The sequence below is a fragment of the Nelumbo lutea genome, chromosome 3 (assembly GCF_056320005.1).
Source record: "Nelumbo lutea isolate HS-2025 chromosome 3, American lotus-T2T, whole genome shotgun sequence".
In the NCBI taxonomy this organism is placed as follows: domain Eukaryota; kingdom Viridiplantae; phylum Streptophyta; class Magnoliopsida; order Proteales; family Nelumbonaceae; genus Nelumbo; species Nelumbo lutea.
The window spans coordinates 25,552,599-25,578,663 of record NC_142686.1 but is presented as its reverse complement, the minus strand read 5'-3'; the positions used below and the strand labels follow the sequence as shown (position 1 = coordinate 25,578,663).

Below are 26,065 nucleotides of genomic sequence, written 5' to 3'. Positions count from 1 at the left end.
TCTATGGTAGAAAAAGTATATTCTCATATAATTTATATTAACTAATCTAAAATGTTGCAAGTAGAAGTGCCAATGATATCAAACACAACCATAGTGTTTGCCACAAGAACCATCTCTACAGGAGAATGGTCTTTGGACCATTGTATATACCAAAGCAACAGTTGATTAACCATGCCTTGTTGGCCAAGCTGTCATCCAATGTTCCGTTCGCTCCCTAGCATGGACAACAAAATACCCTTTTTCAAGTTTCGGTGCTAGCGTTGTAGTAGAGGGGAAACTAGAAAAATTTCAAGTTTCATCAAAAGTCACAAGATTGTGATTGGTCAAAACTGAATTGGGATTTGTTAGTCATAAAAAAAAAAAAAGAATTGGGATTTGACCCTCATGGAGTGTTTATCATATTGACCTCACAGCCAGGGGTGGAGCCAGAAAATTTTGATAAGGGGAGGCCAAAACCCAAATGAAATATAGATGGACCCATGGGGGGTCCAACCATTGAGGTGGACAGTGGGGGGTGGGAAAATTTTACATAAAAAACTGTGTATTACTATGAAGATTTTCTGAACCATAGGGAGGGCCATGGCTCCCTTGGGTCCCCCTAGCCCCTGCTCATAGCCACATCCCATTGTGTTTTACGAACATCTCCCATGAATAATAACATACAAATGTAAGAGACGTTCTCAATTTGCAGCTGGGACATGCTATGAGGTTTGTGCGAGAAGAGCTATGTGAGAGCAGATTCACATTGGTCAAAACCTCTTTTGGTGTCATAGATTTTCTCCTCTTTATAATTTAACATACCACATTCATCAAAACCTCTCAAGTATCATGTCTTTTCGGCATCATAGATTTTATCCTCTTTATAATTTAATCTATAAAATATTAGGGTAAAAGTTGCCATCTTATACTTTAATAAAAGAACAAAACCATTGTAAAATAAATACAAAAGTACAAGGGTATTTTATTAATATGCAAGTTACATGGATATTATGGTTGAAAAGTTTATTAGCATTAAGGCATCATTTGTTTTTTGGGAAGTGGGGCCGGTAAGTTGGAAGGTCCTACGGAAATGAATCAAGTCCGTGTTTATTTTATAGTAATACTTTTCAAGTGATTCATTTACTTGGAGAAGTGATATTTTTTCTCAAATTTGGATAAATTATTTATCTGTATATTCTGAAAATCACTAATATGTAATGGTATAATATTGTATATTCAATAATGCCATTTTTTTGGGATAAATCCATCATTATACACTTTAATTTTACCTAAAAAAAACATTAATAAATGCTCGCATTTGAGTAAGTATTTTCCAAAAAAAACTGAATAAATGCATTTATACACATAAATCATTTAACGAGACATAAACGAGGCCTAAAGAGAATGGATTATCTTGAGGGTATTTTAATCCTAACAAAATATTTGGAGAGGAGGGAGCGGTCTGAGAAAAAGGGGCCGACTTTGGAAATACGGATCATTCTGGCCCTTTGAGTAAAATGTTCAAAATTATAGGGGCTAAAATTAAAACAGTCCCGACCCACTTCCTACGTGTTTTTGTTCATGGAAGAACTATATAAATTCAAGGCCCGACGTACTCCACAGTTTTCGTTTAACCTAGGGTACAGTGCCCCGCGTTCATTCAAAAACTGCCCCTCATCCCTCCTTCCACCTCCCTCTCCCTCTCCCTGCTCATCCTCTGTCTCTCTGTTGTATAAACTGTTCGGGAAATTACTCGATGTGATGTGATGGGGGTGTCTTTCAAGGTCGCGAAAGCTGGAACAAGGTATCGCCCCAGACTGGCTCAGGTTGACGAAAGAGAAGATAGCTCCAAGGAGCAGCCAACCACACATGGAGACGCTTATGAATCATTACGTTCTAAGCCTAAGGTAAAAGTCTCTTTGTTCCATATTCTTACGTGATTTATTGTATAGGCTTGGGCTTTTGTTCTTTGTCTGCCACGTTCTGCACTTTTGGGATATTTCTGCATGGTGGGCGAAAGCAGTTTGGTTTTCTTCTTTAAATACTTCGGTGGATTCTTGCCTTCATCCATTTTGGAACGATTTTGTTATCTTGATCGTTATCTGCTTTTACTCTTATCTATATTGTCAATGCAGTTTCATGGTGGTTGTTCATTAATTCCATGAGTTATTCTAGGGCTTGTATTTGCTTCTCCTTCTACAATACTCAGTCATTTTTGGGTGTTCAGTAATTTAAAAGTACGTAGGACGAATTTCTTAATTATTTTTTCGTGAAGCTTTATTTGTGTCGTTTGAAGGAACATGACGCCAATGAAGTTAGCCTTCCTTTTTTTCCCCCAAATACATATTAAAATACTTAATATTCTAGAGAATATATGTTGTTTTCCCCTCTTTCTCAAATATATATACTATGTTCTTTTTCCCTCTGTTTCATCTATTTATGATGCTTATATGTTGTTTTTCCCTCTTTCTCAAAGGTATATACTATGCCCTTTTTCCCTCTGTTTCATCTATTTATGACGCTTGTGCCTACGTGTTATTAGTGTCTCTTTGTGTTCTTGTCTTAAAATTGCCATTGAAATAATTACAATTATTGTCTTTTCCTTTATTTGTTTTGGTTGCTTTTTTGGTTTATCTAGAAATAATGATGCATAATCTTAATTAGGAGCTGATGAGGAATCCAAATCTCTATTATTATTCCAAAAATGTTCCAACAGTAGTCATTCTAGCTGATGAGGAATATGCTACTATTTGACAATTCCAAATGATTTCATCAATAGAGAAAGACTTGAACACTTTCAACGTTTTCATCCATTGAACAACCTTATTCAACTGTGAGCTTCCTTTATGTGACTTCTATCCAAAACTTGGTTGTTTCTTTTCTCCTAAATGACCCACAATAATGCAGCTCTACTTTATTAAAAGGTTCATTACCCCGCCAAACATCACCCTAGAATCTAGGCATATTGCCAAAAGTTGCGTACTACCTTATAAACTGAAGGCCTTAGGAAATAAAGTTTGAGATGGCTTCCCATGGTGTTGCATCATGAAAGAATAGCTTTTGTGTCCTACCCATTGGACAATAAACCATGAATTCTTTTGATGACATTGTGCTAAAGATCATTTGTATTCTAGAGAAATCTTCACAACCATTTGCCTACAAGAGAGGTGCTCCTCAACCTTACTCTACCCAAATTCAGATCTTCCTCCTCTTTGCTTTTGCACAGCATGGATCATCTAATTAAATAGTTATTCTTAGAATCCTTTGGCTTCCAAAGGAAATATCTCATAATCTTTTCAGGCCTCTTTGCAACTACCACCAGTGCTTTAAACATAGAGAGGTAATATATTGGCAAGTTTGCTAGAGTGGGTCTTATCAATGTAGTCCTTCCTTTAGTAAAATATAGTTCTTCTAACTTCTAAGTTGCAGGCCTTTGTTAATCTTACCTAGACATGATTCTAGAAGGTAGTAGATTTGGGGGTACAAGATAGTTAAGTGGTCATTCCTTCATTGAGGAATCCAAGATTTCAGCATATCCCCTCAATGCTCTTTCCCAAACCCCAAGACCCCCAACCCTAGTGAAGGTGGGATTCGATCTCAAGTCTTTGTTACGACCAAGCAGAAACCTTACCAACAAGTTAAATGGCACCTTATTCTTGAATTATGGAATCTGGTTGTTAATAAATTTTGGAAAGGGTTGTATTCTTGGAAAATGTTATTCCATATTTCTTGCTAGTAAGGATACCTTGTGTTAGAGCTAGCCGAATAAGGGTAGATTAGTCATTTTATTTCTGTTAAGTTATGTGCTTATGTGGCAATTTTAATAGGGACTTCTTGTCCCATACTTAAGTGGGGGCAGTTTAGTCTTTGTCCAACTAATTAGAGGCTAATTCATATTAGGGTCGACTGATAGGTCTTATGCTATCAGATTCGACTGTTCATTTTCTTCTTCTTCTTCTTCTTCTTCTTCTTCCTCTGGTTCGAACTACTGAAGCCACTGAGATAACATGGTATCAGAGCAGGACATTGCTCTTTAAATCTCTACTCGTGACTGCTGCTCCTTTCTGTTCGTGACTTCTTTTTCTTCTCTCTGGATTGCAAATGGAGAACACAGACTTGGCGTAGGTCTGAGAACAATTCGGCCTCTCTTTCTCTGCTCAGAACTTGATTGTCTTTCAAGAGAACAACTCCAGAAATAAGTGGATGGTCGACTGAAGCTCTCCATCAAGGTTGGTTATCCTTTTTTTTTTGTGTTGCTGGTGTTTCTGGGTTGGAAAACCCTAAAAAATCTGCTCGGACTGATCAGAACGTAAAGAACTAGGTTATTTGTAGCCTTGGTTCTTGGCAAAAGGCCCAAGAATAGGCTGTGTTTACAGTGACCGAATGGTGTAAGGGTTACTGTAGTGGTTTTAGTTGATGTCTTTGGACTGGTAGTGACCTTTAAAAAAAAAACAAACCTGTACCATGTGGGACAGAGATGGTTGTGTGGTGATGCTTTTGATGCTCACCCTTTATTGAGCAGCCTCAAGAGGGCTTGTATGTGGTTAGTAAATTGCTGAATTACTGTAGCAGTGATTTATGGCTCTGTGTAATCAGTAGTGGTGTGAACAAGAACAAAAGTTGTTGTTGTTCTATTTTTTTTTTGGGATGGAAGGAATGGCCGAATTGCTTACATCAATTTTTTGCCTTGTTGGTGTTGTTTGAATGTTGGTTTACCTTTTGTTCTTAATCTAGGTGGTAGTTTGTGCACAGTGGTGACTAATTGTGACTTGTTGTGAACCTATCACCTGAGTTTAGAGATTGCTGTAGTGATGCCTTGGCTCCTGTAGTATTTGGTTGGTGACTGAGAGTTCAACATTAGAGATAACAGGAAGATGCCCAAATCATGACATGGTTATGGAATAGCATGTAATCCAAAATAAGTACCAACTTTATGTTCTTAAATACAACTAATGACATATGGGAACATGCCAAAGAAGCTTTATTCTGGGCATGATAATACTACAAGGGTATATCGGCTCTATCAAGAATATTTCGATCTGTAATAAGGGAATAAAACCCTAGAAGAGTACTATGCCAATATGAAGAACCTTAGAAATGAACTCAATGTCTATCATCCCCTCACTCCAGATGTTAAGGTTCAGCAACAACAGAGGAAACGACTAGATGTCAATAGGTTCTTAGTGGGGTTGAAATCAGAATATGAACCAATTAGGGCCCAAATATTGGGAGGCTCTACTCTTTCTACACCTGAGGAAGTTTTTGCACGGCTTCGTAGGATTTCTTTGGGATCTACAAAGAATCCCACACAGTCTTACAGATCAGCATTTGTGATAGCTAGAGGAGGTGGACATGGTACTAGAGGGGGAGGACATTCCTCCCGAGGAGGTCGTGGTGGTGGTCGTGACTCAGGGGGAGGCCGTGGTAAAGGAAAAAGTAACTCTACAAGGAAGTGTACCCATTGTGGCAGAGACGAACATTCGGTGAATTTCTGTAATGATCTCCATGGCCCTCCTTCTACATGGGCTAATCATGTAGTAGCTGGTGGGGTTGATGTCAGTGATAACCAATAGGCAGATCTAACACCTTCTACATCTACATTTGTTTCCGGGAAGGTGATGGCGAGTGTACCGCGCGATGAGTATGAGAGGTTCCCCTAGGCTACTTCACAGCATACTACAACCACCCTTGTCCACTCAGGTATAGCTTGTTTGGCATCCAAACCCTCTCCCTGGATTATTGACTCCAGAGCCTCTGATCACATGACCGGGACTCCAGGTGTGTTCTCTTCCCTCTTGGAAACTTCCACATCTCAAACTGTTACCCTTGCCAACGGTTCCTCTTCTCCCATCTGTGGTGTTGGTAATGTTGACATGACTTCTCTTTCTTTATCATCTGTTCTATATGTCCCTAAGTTTCCATTCAATCTTTATGTCTGTTAGTAAATTAACCAAGACTCTTAATTGCTCTATTACATTTTCCCCTTCCTTTTATGTTTTTTAGGATCTCAAGACAGGGAAGAAGATTGGTGGGGGGCATGAGGCTGGTGGATTGTATTACCTTGACGGTGGTGGATCGTTAGTTGCACTTTAGACTTCACTCACTTCTCTACAGTGACATTGTCGATTGGGACATCCATCTCTCAAGGCACTCAAGATACTGGTTCTGTCTTTGAGTCATTTGTTGTCTTTACAGTGTGAGTCGTGTTAGTATGGGAAACATCGTCGGGTTCCCTTCGGTCCTAGAGTTGATAGTCGTATGTTGAGTCTTTTTGCTTTGGTTCATTCAGATGTTTGGGGTCCGATTAAAATAGAGTCTTATAATGGTTACAAGTATTTTGTCACTTTTATTGATGATTGTTCAAGGATGACATGAATTTATTTAATGAAAGAAATGAGTGAATTATTTTCAAATTTTCAAAAATTCCGTGCTGAAATACGTACACAATTTGGTGTTCCAATCAAAGTTATTCGTTTAGATAATGGTTGTGAATACTTTCTTACTTCCTTTCAACAGTATTTAGAACAACATGGCATCATTCATCAAACTTCATGTGCATCCACTCCTCAACAAAATGGGGTGGCTGAACGAAAGAACCGTCATCTCCTTGAAACTGCTCGGTCTATTCTTCATCATATGAGTGTTCCTAAACGATTTTGGAGTGATACTGTACTTACTGCCCGTTTCCTTATTAATTGGGTGCCCTCCTTCATTCTTCATGGTCGGTCTCCCTTTTCTATTTTGTTCCCCACCTTAGTCTCCCTTTCCATTAATACCCCGCATCTTTGGCTGTGTGTGCTTTGTTCACAATCTGAGTCCTGGGATAGACAAGCTAGATGCATGCTCTATTAAGTGTGTATTTCTTGGCTACTCTCAGACTCAAAAAGGGTATAAGTGTTAAAATCCCATTACTCGGAAGTGCTATGTCTGTCTTGATGTCACCTTTTTTGAGTCTGTCCCCTTCTTCTCGGGACCTGAAGCATCGGTGTATCCACCTTTGCTTCCTTTTCCTCTTCCAGTTCGTGATCTCGTTCCGGTTGTTCCAGTTGGGGTTGACCCTTCACCTCCTCCAATGCAGGTCCCTACTGAACGACCACCGATCCAGCACGTGTATACTCATCGACAGACATCGGCTCCTCCGCCAGCTTTTACCTTGTCTGCAGATCCTGTTGTTGCTTCTGTCCCAGAACCTTCAGGACTTGACCTTCCCATTGCTTTACGGAAAGGTAAATGTAGTTGTACCATCCATTCCATTTCCAATTTTATTTCAGTCTCTCGCCTTTCCACTTCACATCGCCAGTTTGTTTCACTGTTGTCATCCATTTCTATACCTAAGAATGTCCAAGAGGTTCTTAGCTTACCTGGGTGGCGGCAGACAATGGAGGAGGAACTTTCTACCCTTCAACATACTCAAAGGTGGGAGCTCACTACTCTTCCTCCTGGTAAGCATGTTGTGGGTTGTAAATGGGTGTATATTGTTAAATACTTGTCGGATTGTAGTGTGGAGCGTCTGAAGGCCAGACTTGTTGCTAAAGGTTATTCACAGTTGTATGGGGTGGACTATATGGAGACCTTCTCTCCAGTGGCTAAGATTGGCTCAGTCCGTGTCTTAATTTCCCCGGAAGTTATGTATGATTGGCCCTTATTTCAACTTGACATTAAAAATGCCTTCCTTCATGTTGATCTTATGGAGGAGGTATATATGGAGCAACCACCTAGGTTTGTTACTCAGGGGGAGGATGGTAAGGTGTGCAGATTGAAAAAGGCAATTTATGGGTTGAAACAATTGCTTCATGCTTGGTTTGGGAAGTTTAGTGAAGTGGTGAAGAATTTTGGAATGAAACAATGCTAGGTTGACCACTCGGTGTTCAACTATGATTTAGAAGTCGGAAAGATTTTATTAGTGGTCTATGTGGATGATATTGTCATAACTGGTAGTGACAAATTGGGGATCGATAAACTAAAGGTCTTTATGTAAAACCATTTTCAAACAAAAGACCTTGGGACATTTAAGTATTTCTTGGGTATAGAAGTTGCTAGATCAAAACAATGTGTAAACCTGTGCCAAAGAAAATATGTTCTTGATCTGCTGGTGAAACAAGACTGTTAGGTGCAAAACCGGCTGAAACTCCCGTGGAGCCAAATGCTAAGTTGAGCAGTGATACATGGGAAATATTTGATGATCCTGGAAGGTATAGACGATTAGTGGGGAAGATGAACTATTTGACTATCACGAGACCAGACATCTCCTTTGCAGTCAGTGTGGTGAGCCAATTTATGCAGAACCCTCGAATACCTCACTGGGATGCAGTTCTTAGAATTGTAAGGTACCTGAAGGGAGCTCCAGGCCATGGGTTATTGTACAAACCAGGAGGAAGACTTAAGGTAATTGGGTATACAGATGCAGATTGGGCAGGCTCTGTGTCTGATAGACGATCTACTATAGGTTACTACACATTTCTTGGAGGAAATCTTGTGACATGGAAGAGTAAGAAGCAGACGGTTGTGGCAAGGAGCAGTGCTGAAGCTGAATACAGAGCCATGGCACACACTACATGTGAATTAGTATGGCTGAGGAATCTCCTACAAGAAATCGGGTTCTCCATGAGTAGACCTATGAAATTGTATTGTGACAATCAAGTTGCACTCCACATCTCATCTAACCCTATTTTTCTTGAGAGAACAAAGCACATAGAGATTGATTGCCACTTTGTGAGGGAGAAGGTCCTTACTGGAGAGATAAGCACAGAACATGTGGGCTCAGGTGATCAATGGGCATATTTGTTTACAAAAGGCTTAAGCTCAGGGAGAGTGAACTATATATGTAACAAGCTGGGATTATATGACATATATTCTCTAGCTTGAGGGGGAGTGTTAGAGCTAGCCGAATAAGGGTAGATTAGTCATTTTATTTCTGTTAAGTTATGTGCTTATGTGGCAGTTTTAATAGAGACTTCCTATCCCATACTTAAGTGGGGGGCAGTTTAGTCTTTGTACAACTAATTAGAGGCTAATTCATATTAGGGTCGACTGATAGGGTTTATGCTATCAGATTCGACTGTTCCTTTTCTTCTTCTTCTTCTTCCTCTGGTTCGAACTGTTGAAGCCACTTAGATAACACCTTGAAAATCTATTCCTTTCAATTTTCTCTTTTATTAATGATTATATAGTGATGTTTAGGGTTATTATTTAGGTTGCCAAATGATTTTAGTACTTTTATGGTTTGCTTTCACTAGGAACCGGGGGATATTGGAATGATCATCTTGTAAGTTGGATTATTGTGTATGAATGGATGAAACGTAGAATCCTTGGGGTTGTGGATTGAGGAAAAAACATTTGGCCATTACATAGAGGAGACACAAGTTTTGGCGTTTAACAATTAGCAGGAAATATGGTCTTCAAGTTAATGTTTAGGACTCCCACCCAACTAGTAGGGTATTACCCAACTAAGAGGTAATGATAACTATGTTCTTGAGGCTAATGTTTCATGCTCTCATCCAAATAAAGAGTTACTTTGTGTTGTGTTATTGGAAATCCATTACTGGTATCCTATCTTGTTTCAGTTGGTTTATCAGACACAATGTAATTGTGGATAACAATGTCATATTTGGGAGGACATTTGATGTACTTAATATCCTTTTCATTGTAGGTTCTCTATGTTTCTCATTTCATAGGACAACCAATTTTCAAATTTGTCATTTTGTTATCATTTAGTATAATTTTGAGCTTGGATCTTTTTAGGAATTTTCACGTCTCTCAAGTAATGTTTTTAAAGGTGTGTGAGGTATACTCCTGGATGCAACTCAAATGTCCCAAGGCATATGTTGGAGGTGTTAATGCCTTTGATGTGGAGTACACCTGTGCATGAGACATACACCTCAAACATGTTTTGCATGAGGTATATGCTTCATGTGCTTCATGCACACCTCAGATAGAAAGAAAATAAAAGAAAAGAAAAGGAAAGGGAAAGGAAGGGAATGGAAGGAAAGGTCGAGGGCTCCTCATTCTTCCTAATAAAAAGAAAGAAGAACAAGAACTTCGCCTCCTTCCTCCTCTTGAGGAGGCTTACGCCTCTTGCATTCTGAAGAATCTGAACTATGCCTTATTCCTCTATATGTTAAAACATTGGTCTAAAGTTGTCTAGGTTATATCCCTTATTGTTTGAAATAGCTTTATCCTTCAACTTATGTTGTGGAAAGAAGGGCATGGTTCCTTGAATCCAACTTTTCTCTTCCCCTCCTTTTTCCTTGACATTATGTAGTAATATGAACCTACAAAGTTTTTTGTTCCTTCCATTCCTATGGAGGTTGTATAAAAGGCCTCTTCTCCTTCTAGTGAAATATCTGGATGGAATGGGAGGTAATCCCCAAGAAGGTAAATTCTTGTTACATGATTGAAGGTTCATTGTCTAGATTCTCCTTTTAATGAATACTTATTATGTTTGGGAGGTAGGTAGTTGAGAAACCATCTTTTATTCCACTCTAGCATGGTTCTTTTGATATGAAAGAACTTTTTGGATCTTTTCCATGCTCAATATCCATTCTAAGGATATTTAGGATTTTTCTTGGGGTTGGTCTATGTGACTATATCTTTGTTTGGAAAATATGTTAAAGGCGAAGTAGAATTGTGGCCTAGTGGCATTTTGTGAACTATATGGTGTTGGCCTAGCTGGGGTCAACATTCACCAATCTTTAAAAAATTGCAACGTATCAGTTCATATTGGCTGATGTGTTTCGCTCCAGTGATAGCCTAATACGTGGAATGTTACAAATCCGATGTGTTTCGCTCTAGTGATAGCCCAATACGTGGAATGTTACAAATCCATTAGTTTTGTTCATTTTCGTCTGTATCAGATTGATATGGGACTGTGTCAATCAACATGGACCGATATTTTGAATGTATTGGCTGATGCATGATGCATCTAAGATTATATTAAATCTTTCATTAATAACCCCAATAATTAGTGTGTCTCTCTAATAACTCCTACAATTAAGACAACTTGCCCTAAATAACTTCTAATCCCCTAAAATTACTACCTGTCTCTTAGTAACTCCTTTTGTCTATTAATTAATTACTATGTTTAAGGCAATATTCAAATTCAAATTTAATTCTACTTGCCATCAAAGCAATATTTGAATTTGAAGTTGACTTGCTAGTATACCAACCTATTTAAAACTACAAAAGTACAAATAGAAGATAAGGAGAATTGAACCCTGTTAATTTGATTATAATAACTATAAGCAAACCATTATGCCATATTCTAATTGTTCATTATAATTGTGTGCATTTTTATTCTTAAGCAAAATGTTTCTTCTTAATGGATGTTTATTAATTAATACTAAAATTGATTGTTAAAATTTATATAGTAATAAAATATTAATGGAAATTATATTGATTTTCTGAAGATTAATACACATTTTACTTCCATTATTTTCAACAATTACCAATTTGTTCCTATATCTCACACTTTATATAAATCATCGAGGTATGGATTTATATGTTTAAATAACTTATTTATGGCCATATAAAACTTTTCTTATTGTTGTTAATAAATTTTTTAAGATTTATACAAGTTTCCTGGTGTATCCATGCGTATCCTAAAATGTCTATTTAAATTCTTTCCGATACACCTTACGTTTCTGGTACTTTGAACCTTGAGCATCACCTTAGGATTCACGGTGCTTAACCGCCCAAACCGCCAGGGTGCCATGTGTGCACTGTGAAGCCCCTCAAGCCCACCTGTAGCACGCCATGCAATGCACGTGGGGAGACACAGGGTTCTATGCTTCCACAATAAGGAAATAAAGTTGCACCCTCACCATCACCTATAGGTTTTGGCGTAGTGGTAAGCACTTGATCCTATCATATGGGAGGGAAGGAATCTTGATTCTTCCATGATCCTTATGCTTGACTCTTGACTCAGGACTTGGTTGACTTTATTACCATTTGAGTTGCTTATAGGTTAACTATGGTGGACGATTTCAGAGGAGTCTTGATTGGTTTATTGTTTCCAGATTGGTTCTCTTTTAGACTGAGTTCGTTCCTGTTCTGAGTCTCCTTTGGATATAGTTGAACTCCTGATGGCTGCTTTCTGGATAATCTTGGTTCCATTACGGTTGGTGGTCTATTCAGGAAGAGCAAAGTTTGTTTCTTGTTATAGTTTTCAGGTCTTATAGGGGGATTTGTCAAACTGACCCTCATTGAGGCTTAAGTTACTTGCTTTTTATGTCTTAAAGTTGATAACGGTCAACAATAATTCATAGGTAGTGCTTTGTTGGCCAAAAGGTTCTCTGGTGGCCTTGTTTCTTTTGGCTTCTAGAGTGTTATGGTGGAAGATAATACACTGGTTTACTGAGGGGTAGTTCTGGTGGGACATTGCCATCTCATTCATCTTTCAAGAGACGCGAGTGTACTTGAGTCCAGATTGAACAGCTCATTCCATTTTGTAACCAAGGTCTTCTCGTTTATGTTACCTGATGGGGCCATTGCCGAGTGTTGGTTCCAGTTATTTGGGATCTTGAGAGGGTTGGATTGGATGAGGACCCGGCCTCCAATAGGATCTAACCTATGGCACTTTTGCATGAAGTTGCCACTTTCAGACTCAAACCTGTGTTCTCAGTTCTCAGGCTTATCATCCAAGGTTTTACCATTGCACCAATCAATGGCCCCCTTTTATGTTACTGATATACTTAAAATAAGTTTCTTAATGCTATTGGGTACTTCAATTTTCCTATGTAAATATCATATTCAGAGCATAAGTGCATATCTATGCCATATCCTTGGCAAATCAGGGTACATAGATGCCAATGCCATAATTCATTATTTGGTTGAGCTGCTCAAGATGGAATGGGTGATTAGATAGGAGATGTGGTTGGGGATTCTGATTGCCAACTGGGGACACTATTTTGTATGATTAGTTCCTGGTTGTGGTCTTATTATCCTAAGAACAACTTAATTGGTTTTTGGAAAAGAACAGGAAAATATATACAAGGTGTACGCCAAACACTTCACAGATTACATTGGGCATCTGATCTCCCTACCCCAGCAGAGCCCCTGTTTTTTTTATTACATGTTTTGTTATGATTCACTATGGGCAGACCCCTAATACAGTTGATCCCTGTTAACCCCGTCTTCTATGCATCTGCCATGCCATTTGCTGATCTTTGTATCCATGTGAAAATAGTTCTTAACATCTTACTTAGCTCGAGGTGTGCCTATAGCACCATGACCCCAGGCTGTTATTCTTCAGACATCCAGCAATCCATGAGTCCCCTATTAAATGTTCTCCCTATTTTTAGCCCATGAAGCAATTTAATTAGCTTTGCCTTTATTGAGTTACCTTGGTCAATAGGACTGGAGTAGATAGTACTGCTTCCTTATGGTTCCTAAATACTCCCCCCCTCCTGACATTCATGGGTTTCCCAAACTGCACTATCAAAGTTTAGTTTTATGAACTTCAATGTAGTTGAGAGTCTGGAGGCTAGCTAGTAGCTACATAATGTTATGCTTCTAGCTGAGGATGAGGATGTGAATTGTTGCCAGCTTAGGATTGGGCTCTCTCAATCCAAGCTTCTTTACAATGGATTTCCTCCCTAAAGATTTTTGTGCTCTTTTCTTCCCAAATTGACCAAGGTATGGCATCTCTAGTGCACCTTCATAACATCTTCTTTCTTTTTTGTTTGAATAGAAAAAGTTTTGCTTAAAAGGATTCTCCATGTCATGTGTAGGAGACTACTTAGACCAAAAAGATAAAAAAAATTCCTCAAATTCCAAAATTTTGGGGGCAGGAGATTAGCACGTAAAGCAAATATGCCACCTGCACCGGTTGTCTCTTTAGCTTTAGGTTCTTTTTCTTTTAGCCCTCAACTCTTCACTGCTCTACTTTCTTTCTAATAACATTTGTTTATTACTGATGTAAAATGAAGTTTCATGCTTTGAGTTCTTTGTTATCTTACATTTCTAAATTGCAAGCCTCAGTTTTTAGTTCAATAAGAATGACTCTCTCTCTCTCTCTCTCTCTCTCTCTCTCAAACACACACACACATACATGTAGATGTAAACACAAAACAGTATATACATGCTTGCATATGTAAACAACTTCTCTCATTTACAAAGAATGTTTATTTGTAGGATGATTCTAGAGAAGGTGATGGTTTTGCTGAATTTTCAAATTCATTGGCTAAATCTGAGCTTAACCCAGTTTCTCAAGGTGATGCCAACTACTGAAATGATGTGGTGATGCAATAAGAGAGTATATCTCAAAGTTTGCTTTTGTGGCAGATCTTGAGGTCTCATTTTCCCTAAACTTATTGCCTGATGGATTTTCTGTTGGGAGGCCTACTCAGGTTTGTAAACACGATACATGAAAGTGTCTTAAGTTTTCCATTAATGTAATTACTTTGTTCTTACTACTGGTATGATACTTATGAAGTTATGCTTATTTAAAAGGGTGGGATCCTGCCATTGTTCCAAGATGTAGCAAAGCAGTTGCATCCTTATGATAGGGTATCTGAGACACTATTCTCTGTAAGTACATATACTTGTTTCTGGAATTAATTGATTCTTGGCACTTGCATTGTTTTTTTCATCACATATTCCTCATGATATGAATATGCAATTTTGATTATGAACTTTGCAGATGATAATTTCTGTTGAGGGAGCCTTTCCCTCCTTTTAATACAAAAAATATACTGTTACTTGTCACAAAAATTTTGGTACCCTGGCTGATAGGTTTAGAATATACTGCTTTTCACAATGGGAATTTGCTGCATCTTCTGTTTGCATGCCATACTTAGATCTCAGGTTTGATACTAGAGAAACCTAGGCCAACCTAAGTGAGAGATGATTTTTTTTTAAGTTTTGTCATCTAGGGTGTTGGTGTCACCTTGAATCATTTGAAGAATGCTTTCCCATAGAAAATCTAATAATTTTTATTGTATTAATACAAACAACTATAACAACTGCAAATTTTCTTTTGATTTACAACCTATAATATTTAATATGTACAATTTTTTTATAAGATAACTGAAATATAATTATATTGTATTGTCAAGTTGTCAAGTATAGAAGGGTGTATACATGTGAGTGTGTTTAATGATGCACAAAATAGACATAAGCATCTCCAGTCCCTTCCAAAAACTACATAGGCGTTTAGCTGTCACTGTACTGAAATCCCTTTATACCCTTAGTTTAACTATGCCATAATCTGTTGGGTTAAATACTATGGCATATGCCATGATACAATACTTGCATATCTGCCAAGTTCTGTACAATGAAATTGGATGGCAGAAGTAAGAGCAAAGTTGTAGAGGTTTGATAAAGCTCGTTGTCAACCAGTTTGAGATTTGGGACAAGGTCATATGATATTTGGTATAGGTTCAATTCATTTTTCCAAATGTAAATATATATGCTAGTATTTTCTAGTCATTAGTTTGTTTTAAAATCGTTTTCCGGGTCTTTTGAAGGCATGTCTATTGTTCATTGCAACTTGATTTTCTAATCTGATATATTTTCCATGTATTTTATTTGCTTTAGGCAATTGAGCATGGGCAGCTGCCTGGAGACATTCTTGATGATTTACCCTGCAAGTATGTTAATGGAGCAATTTTGTGTGAGGTGAGCTACAACATAAGTACTCTATTGCATTAAAAAGATTTTTTATATGGTGAATCTTGATGTTTCGGCTTTTATAGTTATTTGCATCATGGTTTATGTACAGATATACAAAGTTGGGAATTTCATTCAATATGATTAGATCTTTGGGTTCCTTATTTTTGAATGTTTTAAGTTAGCATCTGTGATTTCTTTACTCATAACTTCACATGCTTGTAACATTGTCTTTTTTATTCATGAAGGCAATTCTTTTGTGCAATCTCTGTGTAATTAGAAGTAATAACCTGTACAATGGTACTCCTTGAGTGGGGTACTTGAAATTCTATGAATGGGAGGCCACGCAGCAGCTTATCTTGCCACGTCAGCTCTTCTTGCCAGCTCGCCAATAGTTTACTTATTCCAGTTCTTTCTTACTTATCTAGTTCTGTTCTTATCTATTAGAGATAGGAACTGAGTTCTGTTAGAAGTCTGTTAGAAGTAGGAGTTCTGTTCTTACTTATCTATTAGAGATAAGAACTGAGTTCTGTTAGAAGTCTGTTAGAAGTAGGAGTTTGATTTAAAGTTGGATTGTCCTAGCTTAGTCGAATGGAGTAAGGAGTCTCCTCTTGTAATCTCCTATTTAAGGAGCTGTGATTTGGGAATAAAGTATTCAGTTTCCAGCCAAGAGAAGAGTGAGGAGAGTTTGGGTGGTCTCTTGGACAAATCACCCATTCGGTTTTCCACAATAGGGTCTGCAGCAAGGGAAGGCGCAAGGGGAAGCAAGAGGTTCTCCCCGTGGACCGACCCGTGACGAGATCCTACGCCCGGGCCCATAACACATGGACTATTTGCAAGTGGAAAATTCTTCCAGTCATTTGTGCATGCTGTCATGTGGGGGCTATGGGAATAGGTCATAAGAATTTTTTAAAATAAACCTTCTCTTCTAATGGTCATTCAAGATTTTGGAGACATTCTGGGTTGCAGCCCAAAAAGAGTTCCATGGCATCTTTTGTTATGGCATAGGCAGCAGCCCTCTTGCAATTCTTCAACCCTCACTAGCCACTCTCATAATAAGAGTAATTGAGGAGGAGCCTTTCTCTCAGGAGATTAGACTTCATTTTAATTGCACTTCTCTCGGTAATCTCCGGAGTTCTGGCATGAGAGGTTTAACAAGTAGGGACAGGCAGGTGGTGTGGCTATTTACCAGTCCCATTGGTGAAGCTGTTGCTGCTGAAGTGGAAGTGATTGATACATGGGGGTGATGCGTGCAATATGGAGTGTGGATCAGACAATTGAGGGTGTTAAACATGTAAGTTAAGTGCACGCAGGGTGTGAACATAAAGCCAGATCACAGCAACAGATAGAGCTCTTAACAGCATTAATGAGTTGCTTGTGTAGGCGCATGGGGTGTGGGACATGTGTTGTCATCGGTTAAGACTCCTCTTGTAATGAATTCTGCAGAGCTGGGCAGATATGCTACTGACAGGAGATTCCCCATAAGTAAAGGTGATCACACTTCTGTGACACCGGAAAGTGGCGGAGATATATAAACAGGGGCCTTGAGGGGGGGGGGAGAGAAAATTTGAGAGACTTTGTCCCCGTATCCATTTTCTTCTCTAGCTCTCAGTTGTCATTGAGACCTGAAAAACCTAGTCCAAAAAAACTTGTACAACAATGGGTTCCACTTACAGCAGGTTTTCTCAAATTGAACTTTGATGGCAGTAGTTTTGGTAATCCAAGCCTTTTTGGGATAGGAATGATAAGAAATGAGAGGGGAGAAATTCTGGGAATGTTCACAGAACCAATTGGGGAAGGGGATTCCACAAGAACTGAGCTGGAGGCAGTCATGTTTGGCCTACAGAAAGCTGTGGAGCTAGACATTCAAAATTTGATAATTGAAGATGATTCTAAAGCAATCCTAAGCTGGTTGAGAAAAGAGGTAAAGAGCCCTTGGTGGTTCAGAAATGAGATCAAAAAGTTCGTAAGACTATCAAAAGATATGCAATTAATAGTTCAGTGGATTCCGAGATCGGCCAACAATTTTACTTGTAAAAATATTTGCCCTTACTAAGGTGTTTATCCATACTGCTCTCCTAGTTTGTCATCTAGGTGATAAGTAGGGGTGTCAATGGTATTTGAAAATCCAATTTTGAATTCGAGATTCGACATAATCTAACCGAATTCGGATATGACCTTATTTGATTCAATAAATATCTGAATTCGACCAATTATTTAATTCTTATATATAATATACAAAATATTTAAATATTTTATATAATTTATATATAAAATAATAAAATTATATAAACAATTTATATATTTATATACTTTATATAAATAAAATATTTATGTTATTTATTTATTAATTACCTAAAATAAATAATTGGTCGAATTTGAATCGAATCGAATATTTGAATATTTAATCGGATTCGAATTCAAATATTATTTTTCAATATCCATCAGATATCGAATCAAATGTGGATATCGAATTTTCTAATCAGATTTGAATTCGGATGTTGCCTAATTCAATTCGAATTCAATCCGTTTACACACCTAGTTATAAGTCTTCAAGACCCCTGGTTAGTTACCTAGTTAACACTTAGATGATCAAAGCATTATATTTGAACATCTAATTTAATGTGAAGTAGTTTGGCCATGAGAAAATAGTTCTATCTAATCATTTCCCAAGATTTATGATACTTGATATATTTTTTTTTGATCAATAACAGTAAAACTTTATTAATGATGTGAAAATTTAAGAAGATTTAGATACAACAGGGGAGGTAAAAAGACTTAACTCCCCTACAACAGAATTCAAAAACATAAGTTCAAAAATTAGCCCAAAAAATAGCCTCCCTATTCACCCCCTGCTTGGCCAGCCCATCTGCAAGTGAGTTAGCAGACCATTTATGATACTTGATATCTTTCAAGATGGAAGTTGTTTCTACCATTTTTTGATCGGTAATGGTTCTCACTCTTAATGTGTTGTGTGATGGTCTGCTAGCATTCCAAACATGTGAAATAGTTGTGAAATTTCATTTTTGCAAGGTTTCGACAGATAAATTGTTGGTTAAATTTGAAACGTGATATACTAGTAAAATTTCTAAATTGTAGATTTGGAGCTAGGTTTTCACCTAGATCGGAATTGGAATTATGACAAATTTGTAATAGATCACTTCTTCTTATGGGTACTGTAGATGGTCTTCTATGCATGTTACAAAACCATCTTAGTCTACTTTCTCTTGTTTCATCACCTATTGGAGCTACTCCTAGGTTTGTTCTTGTGGCATCATTTTTTATCATATCCTTTTTAATTTTTCTACTCGTCTCCATCTCAAAACTCACATTTCCACCACATTCATTTTTTGGACATATTGTTTCTTGACTACTCAACACTCTGCTCTATACAATATTGTTGGCCTTATAATTGTTTTGTAGAATTTTCCTTTTAGCCTGAGTGGTATATTGGTATTTGCCTATCTCTTAAGACTCCGGATACATCCCTCCATTTTGAAGTTAGAATTTTTTTTTCCAATTTTGAATATTGCAACAAAATATAAAATCTTGGTACTAGTCAAAATAATCCTTGTTTACCCATCAGAACAAAATAAAAAAATGGAAAGGATGCCTCTTACTTGGTTTTTGTACACCCTAGGACAATGTCTAATGGTTAACATTGTTACTCCTATGATCACAACCTAAGTGGGAACCTTTTACACTTTTCCTTGACTCTTAAGTGTCTCACTAATTTCTAAAAGAAGAGTAAATATTGTATGTTACCCATTTACAATATGTATTTATTCATTACTTTGAGTGTGTCTGGACCACTAACAAGTACACCACAATTTATCTATGTCATCCACCCTTGAGAATCACCCTTAAAGAAACTCCCATCACTTGTGTTTGCAGCTCCCCTGACTAGTAGAGCAACTAGCTTCCCCTCTGAACAATCATCAAATTCTTCCTGCTCTCTTTTGGTTGTACTAGAGCATACACTTCCTGCACCGATGGGAGATCTTTACTTCTCAATATCTTAACCCTAATAGTTCATAGATAGGGAGGGTTCAACCCCAAAAGAAAGGCAAAAACCTGCTGCTGAGAAACCAGACTTGTAGGCATTAGCATCCACATCACATTTCCAATCCAGATTCTGATAGTGACCCAGTTCTTTCTAGATGGAGGTCAAATCCAAGTAGTATGTGGAGAGACTCCTCTCCCCCTGGTTGCACAGGTTGAAGAAGCAGCTTGCAAGTGATAAATTTTTGCATAATGTCATTGCTCTAAATAGGTAGATTTGGCTTGCTCCCAAATCTCATAAGCAGTTTCTACCTACATGAAGGTCTTCCTCCCCTGTGGCATCATGGATAGTAACAGCCACGATATCACCATACTGAATCCTCGGAAGACATGCTAGGAAAGAGCTGAGTGCACTATTCAGTCACAATGATCAGCAGGAAGAGAGAAGCTGTCACCACTGTCACACTACCACAATGCTGAAAAAAATTCCAGAAGTAAAAACAAATATATTTCTGGTCTGCACAGTCCCTACGAGGATCACTTCACGTCTTCACCCTATTTCAGGTCACATGAGTACTACAGTTACCAAAGACAATAGGTAGAACTGCTGTCACAGCAGGTACAGGGCATCCAGACCAACACAACCCACCCACTTGGGTACAAAAAAGGATCACACGATCCACTTGAGACTGAATACACTTTCACAGCATCTGTTCACCCCTCTTACAGGGGATTTCTTGGCACACGAACAAGAGAAAAAGGATAATAAAACAGCACAGGGACCACTTACAGATCAGCTGATGTACTTTCCCCCTAGGTTCTATCAAAAAGAAAAAAAAACTCTGATACCATGTTTTCTTAGTAGAAAGTATTAGAGAGTCGGAGAGAAGTGAGAGAAAGATTTGGAGTCAAAAGATTAGTCAGGAGGTGGCAGCACTTCTATTTATATCAAGGTGGGCGACCAAACTAATAAGATAAATAAAAATACAAAGACAAAAATGCCCCTGCGGCCTTAGTACATGTACTTACTGTTAAGAAAATTCTTTTTATGGAAAAGGTTACTTTCATTGCTTCAAAAAAGGAAAGGATATATACAGAGAAGATGCATGAGCATTACATCCAATAGAAGCAGCCAAAAAAACACAAAGGACCCTCCCAACCATTATAATGGTAAACTTGAATCACTGTACAAGGAATCCCTACCCACCCTTGATTTTTCTAGAGCATCTGCCACTATTCAGCTCTCTAGGGATCCATCTGAAAAGGCAGTGCACCTATGACAAGATTGATTTAATCTCATTAAATTGACATGTGAATCTCCGAGGTCCATCCCACAAATTTTTGGTCCAATTGATGATAATTCTAGAGTCTCCTTCCACCACCACTTAAGAAAGAGTCATATTTACCAACATCCTTAATCCCACCAGCAAGGCCTGAACCTCTGCTTCCACATCTTCTTCCTCTCCTATGAGCCCACTGAATCCCAAACCAGATCACCGTTCGATTTTACAATTCTGCCCCCAATGCTTGCCTGACCTCTATGATTTGACAAGCTAAAGCAACTGCCATCGAACTGGAGAATGTACGTTGGGAATCTTGGGGCAAGACTAGTTCTGTTTGATAAAATCGAGCAAGAAGCTATATGAGGGCCAAGTTAAAAAGAAGCTATATAAGAGCTACTTTTGTTCTGTTGTTTGACCTTACTTGCTCATTTATATCATGTAGATTTCTTGTTGGTATTGTGGTCTTTGTAGTCTATTTGTATTTATGCATGTTAATGATATGGGGAAAATAAATATATAAAATTTCTCATACAGGTTCGTGATTATCGGAAATGTATCCCGAGGCAAGGAGATTCTGCTAGAGAAAAGCATCCAGTCATTCATAAGGTGCGACTACAGATGTGTATGGAAAATGTTGTCCAAGACATCTTGTCTATCTCCAATGATACTTGGACCTACAAAGATTTATTGGTTAGTATGCTATTTGTAACGATTTATTTCTGATGATGCTTGATTCTTAGCTCTAGGCTCTAGCATGGTGCCCTATCTAATGATTGATCATTCATCTTCTAGGAAGTTGAGTCCCACATTCTCAAGGCCTTGCAACCACAACTTTGTTTGGAGCCAACACCATCTCTGGACAGACTTTATGAAACACAAGCGCCTAAAAGGGTATGGGTTCACATACATAATTTTTAATGTGAAGTTTCATGGGCAGCATGGTGAATTCGATGCTAGAATGTTGTTGTAATTCTTGACATCTGTTGCAGCTCAATTTGGGACTTATGGATGGCAGGACAAGGAGAAAGCAAAACTGCTTACAAGCAGCTTATCTTGTGCCTAACAATATTTGTAATGGGAGCAATATCATAAGTACAGAGTTTGAGAATTTGAACTCTAACCCCAATCTAGCAGTGCAAGATATAAAAGGGTGCTCTCAGCAGATTATCCCATCCGGTTTCCCAAATGAACAGCAGAAGGGCATCTTCAGAGAAACTTTAGAACAAGCCATCCCCATTGCTTCTGGGGGAAACTATCAAGTGGCAGTTAATTTCTCTAGACCATTTTCTAGAGCCATGATGGTCCCCTCAAATTCTGTCTGCATACCAGAACAACATCTAAGTGGCTCCTGTAGCAATCAGAAAGATCCTGGGAGGTTACTTTTGACAAAGAGGGTTAGAGGTGAAGGACAACTGGTTCAACAATCTAATCTTAAGAGGTCTAAACAAGAGCACCTGAATTTGGTTCAACAGCAATTCTCAGGAAATCACATGGGAATCATTCTTGGATCTAATAGTGAAATTGGAAAAATAGGTCCAACAAGGTTGAGCAGCCAAAAACAATGCCAGCGATCAACTAGTGGCAGTACACAAACAATTCAGGAAGGGATCCCAAAGCTGCAGGCAAAGATGCCCTCTTATATTGACCAAAGAGAAGTACAGTATAGTGTAAATGAAGAGCCAGCTGAAACCAGTAAGTTTTATAAGACAGAGTTGGGGAAAATCATAGATGAACAACATTTAACTGATGGCGGAAAAGATCAGTCTAATCATCAGCAAACACAAATGCACCAGTTGTCAAATTTTATGAGAGCTAATATTCCTACCTCAATGCAACAGAATCATATGGGACAGCATATTGACAAAGATCCAAGTAGGGAGGATGTTACTCAGAAAAAGAGGTCACTGCAGAGTCCTCAAGTTTCTGCTGAGGGAGTGGTCCATTCCCCGGGGCCTTCCAGATCAGGAGAATTTTCTAGCATCTCTATGGGAGTCCCATGCAGTACGTCTGCAACAAATGCCAATGTTGGATTGCACAAGGACAAAGCTACATCCATTTCCAGTACATGTGTTGGACCTGCATCCTTGAACTTTGGTCACAGCGATTTTTTGCTAAGAGATGACCAATCATTGCTACTTACAAAGCGGAAATCCAACTCCCTTCCTAAAACTCAAAATATGGGTGGAATAGGATCTCCTGCAAGTGTCAGTGATACAAATGCTTTCAATGCTAACAGCCCTTCAGTTGGGACATTCCATGCTGCCTTGCCTTCAGGAACTTTAGGTGATCCTGTCCTTGAGAGGTTTTTAAAAATTGATATGTTGGTCCAGAGGTGTGATCAAGTTTGTTGCTCCTTTGGTAAAATTTCCTTTTCTTGAGTCTTTTAAGGAAACAATTTTCATCTGATTACCATGTTTGAATCTTCTGTATTTCCAGGTATCACCTAAACCATAAGAAGAAAAAATTTGATCAATTTCTTGAAAGGAGATTGCCTTTCCATATTTCTCAGGTGCTTGTAGAGGAGCTCTCCAAGTTTGGGGTTACCACGAATTTGATAGATACAGGTGCAGGAAAGATCTCTATGTCTAATTGCTTCCAAGGCTGTAGTAAGACCAGAATTATGAGATTTGTTCATCCGGGACAAACCTATCAGGGTGAGCCATTTTATCTAGGAGTCTTTTGCTTGCATGTGGCTGAACTTCCTTTACTTATTCTTTTTCCTGCCTTCTGTAGGAAATGGTATTTCTGTGGTTTTGCATGAGTCTTGGAATAAACTGCAGATGTCAGAGAAATCTGAGGATAGAATAGTGGAAGCATGCGTCACTTACGGAGATGAAGAAGATAGCAATTCCATTTCATTTCCTCAATATTATGGATTCACTTTGCCTAATAATGTAAGTTTACTTCCATAAGGATGCTACAAATTCCTATTACATATCTAGTGTTATTGCTGTTTCTAACATGATCATTTATGCATTTGCAGCATTCAGCAGATCTTTTTGCCTTTCAGTTCAGTTCACTGGTAGGGTTTTATGCATTGGATTTTGGTTCTGAAGCATCTATTTAAGGTTTCTTTCTTTGCATTGTGAAATCTTTACTGTTTTTGTAGATGAGGCGTGAAGGATATCAGCTTATGGATGATAAAATAGAACCAAATTCAATCAACACGTCCAGTAGTCAACAATCAATAGTTGTTACAAGTGCTACTCCAGTAGATGGAACAGATGAAAGACCTTCCCTAGCTCCTATTTCGTGTCAATCTCCTTGTCTAATTATTCCCATGAGCAGCGATATGCCCACTCTAAACACTCTACAGATGACACCTCAGAATATTTTAGCTGGAGGCAGTCTGCTGCCAGCTGGCAACAGCTCTGCAACATTGCAGCACTCAGCTGGTTACTTATCTAAGCCCCAACAATTGGATACCACTGCATATATGACGACAATGAGTCAGCAGCAGCAGCAGCCATGGATTCGGAGGTCCTCCCCACTTATTGGTAGAAATTCAAATCCATCGAGGAATACAAATCTTCCAATGGCTGATCAGATGATAAACAATCCTGCCAATTTACAGCTTCATTTACGACTACGACAGAGACAGCAATACCAACAACAATCAATCATGCAGAAGAAGATGATGGGAGGACTGGGGGCAACCACTGGCATGGTGAATCCGGTTATGACAAGACTAAGCGGTTTTACACCAGGAATTGGGAACCTGGCTGGTCTTGGCTCCATGAGCAATGTTATGGGCATGGCTGGGGCCATATCAGCACCATTTGGAGCTAACGTCCCTATGTTAGGCAACAATAGTCGTGGAAACCATGCCTCAAGTTTCAGCAACAAAAACCAGCAACTTCTTTTCAGTGGGATATCTCATCCTCCGGTTTCAGTTTTAACAAAGCTTGCACAAGGCCAGGAAAGAGCAATTCTTAGTGGAATGTCTATCCAAGGAAATTCATTTGATGGTGTTGATGAAATGATAAGGGCAGGCATGATGAATGGTGGATCTATACATGCAACTAGCAAAAGTGCCATGTCTCATTTGCAACATGCTGGGATGGTTCAGATGCACACTCCAAGGTTTATTAGCACAACCTTTAATATGAACAACCAGGAGTCACGACAGCAGATGCAGCAGCAAGTACAACCATTGCTATGGCAACAAGAACAACTGCAAGAAATGGGCTCAGTACCACAACCAAGACAAACGACCATCTTGGTGGCAGAGCAAGTCGGCTCCCCTCTGACTCATGCTAGCCAACAACAGATAAGTCAACAGACACAAATGAGCCCACAGCAACTGAGCTCAGGACCAACTCCGCGGCAGGTCAAAATCGAAAACATTGTGGTGGGCCCTGGAAGTCCTCAGCTGAGTTCACAGACTCATGGGTCTGTGGGCAGCATCACAAGCTCACCCATGGAGTTGCAAGGTGCAACTACAATTAACAACGGTGCACCCAACACTGGTGCAATGGGAGGAGAATGAAAGTTCTTTTTCTTTATGTACATAAAGAATATCATGAAAATTTTAAGTCATATCATTTTCCTTCTGGCTTATCATTTTAAATAATTTCTATTTGTTTTACCGGTGTGCTTGTGCAGTGGTGTGATGGAAAGACAGGCACCATGACATTACTCCTCTAGTATGGAACTTGTGAGTCATTCTCCAAATTACAATGGCAGCTAGGTTTCAACACATTTGTAATTACAATGGCAGTTAGGTGTCCACCGTACCCATACGTATCCAAAGCTATTATGTTGTCTCTTAAAATTGATTTTCTGATACTATGTGCATCTCTGATACTCAAGCCTAACTTGTATTATTCAGTTGAAAGTTCTGACCATTTATAGTTTTCCATTTTTTTATCTTACTTGCATCTAAGCACCTTCTTTTGTAGGGGATTGAATTCTATATTGATTTGCCCCGTCTGGTGTCACCTCTATAATGCATCAACTGTGATTGTGGCACCATGGGCTTATAAAAACCTCTTAATTTGTCTTCTCATTACAGGGTTACCTCTTCCCGGGTCATGCCCTTTTCTTGAGTTTCAGTTAATTCTGATTTTGGCATTTCCCTTTTTTTTTTTTCTTGTTCTATTTTTCTTATATTGGAACACGGTTAGCCGAATTTAAGTATCTTTATGTTTCTGAATGCCCCCAAAACGATCGTGCAAACAGGTATTTGCTTTTCT

At 38.6% G+C, this 26,065-nt stretch overlaps 1 protein-coding gene across 1 annotated transcript; it reads left to right on the top strand.

Moving 5' to 3' along the window:
• Window positions 1–1,607: 1,607 nt before the first annotated feature.
• On the top strand, window positions 1,608–25,658 carry LOC148863739 (protein PHYTOCHROME-DEPENDENT LATE-FLOWERING-like). Its single transcript, XM_088975520.1, has 12 exons — window positions 1,608–1,886; window positions 14,110–14,188; window positions 14,260–14,324; window positions 14,428–14,505; window positions 15,514–15,594; window positions 21,405–21,560; window positions 21,663–21,761; window positions 21,860–23,202; window positions 23,307–23,524; window positions 23,604–23,764; window positions 23,854–23,892; window positions 23,980–25,658. Exons 1-12 carry the CDS (start codon window positions 1,746–1,748, stop codon window positions 25,357–25,359), a joined length of 3,840 nt encoding a protein of 1,279 aa, XP_088831646.1. The 5' UTR covers window positions 1,608–1,745; the 3' UTR covers window positions 25,360–25,658.
• The last annotated feature ends 407 nt before the right edge of the window (window positions 25,659–26,065 follow it).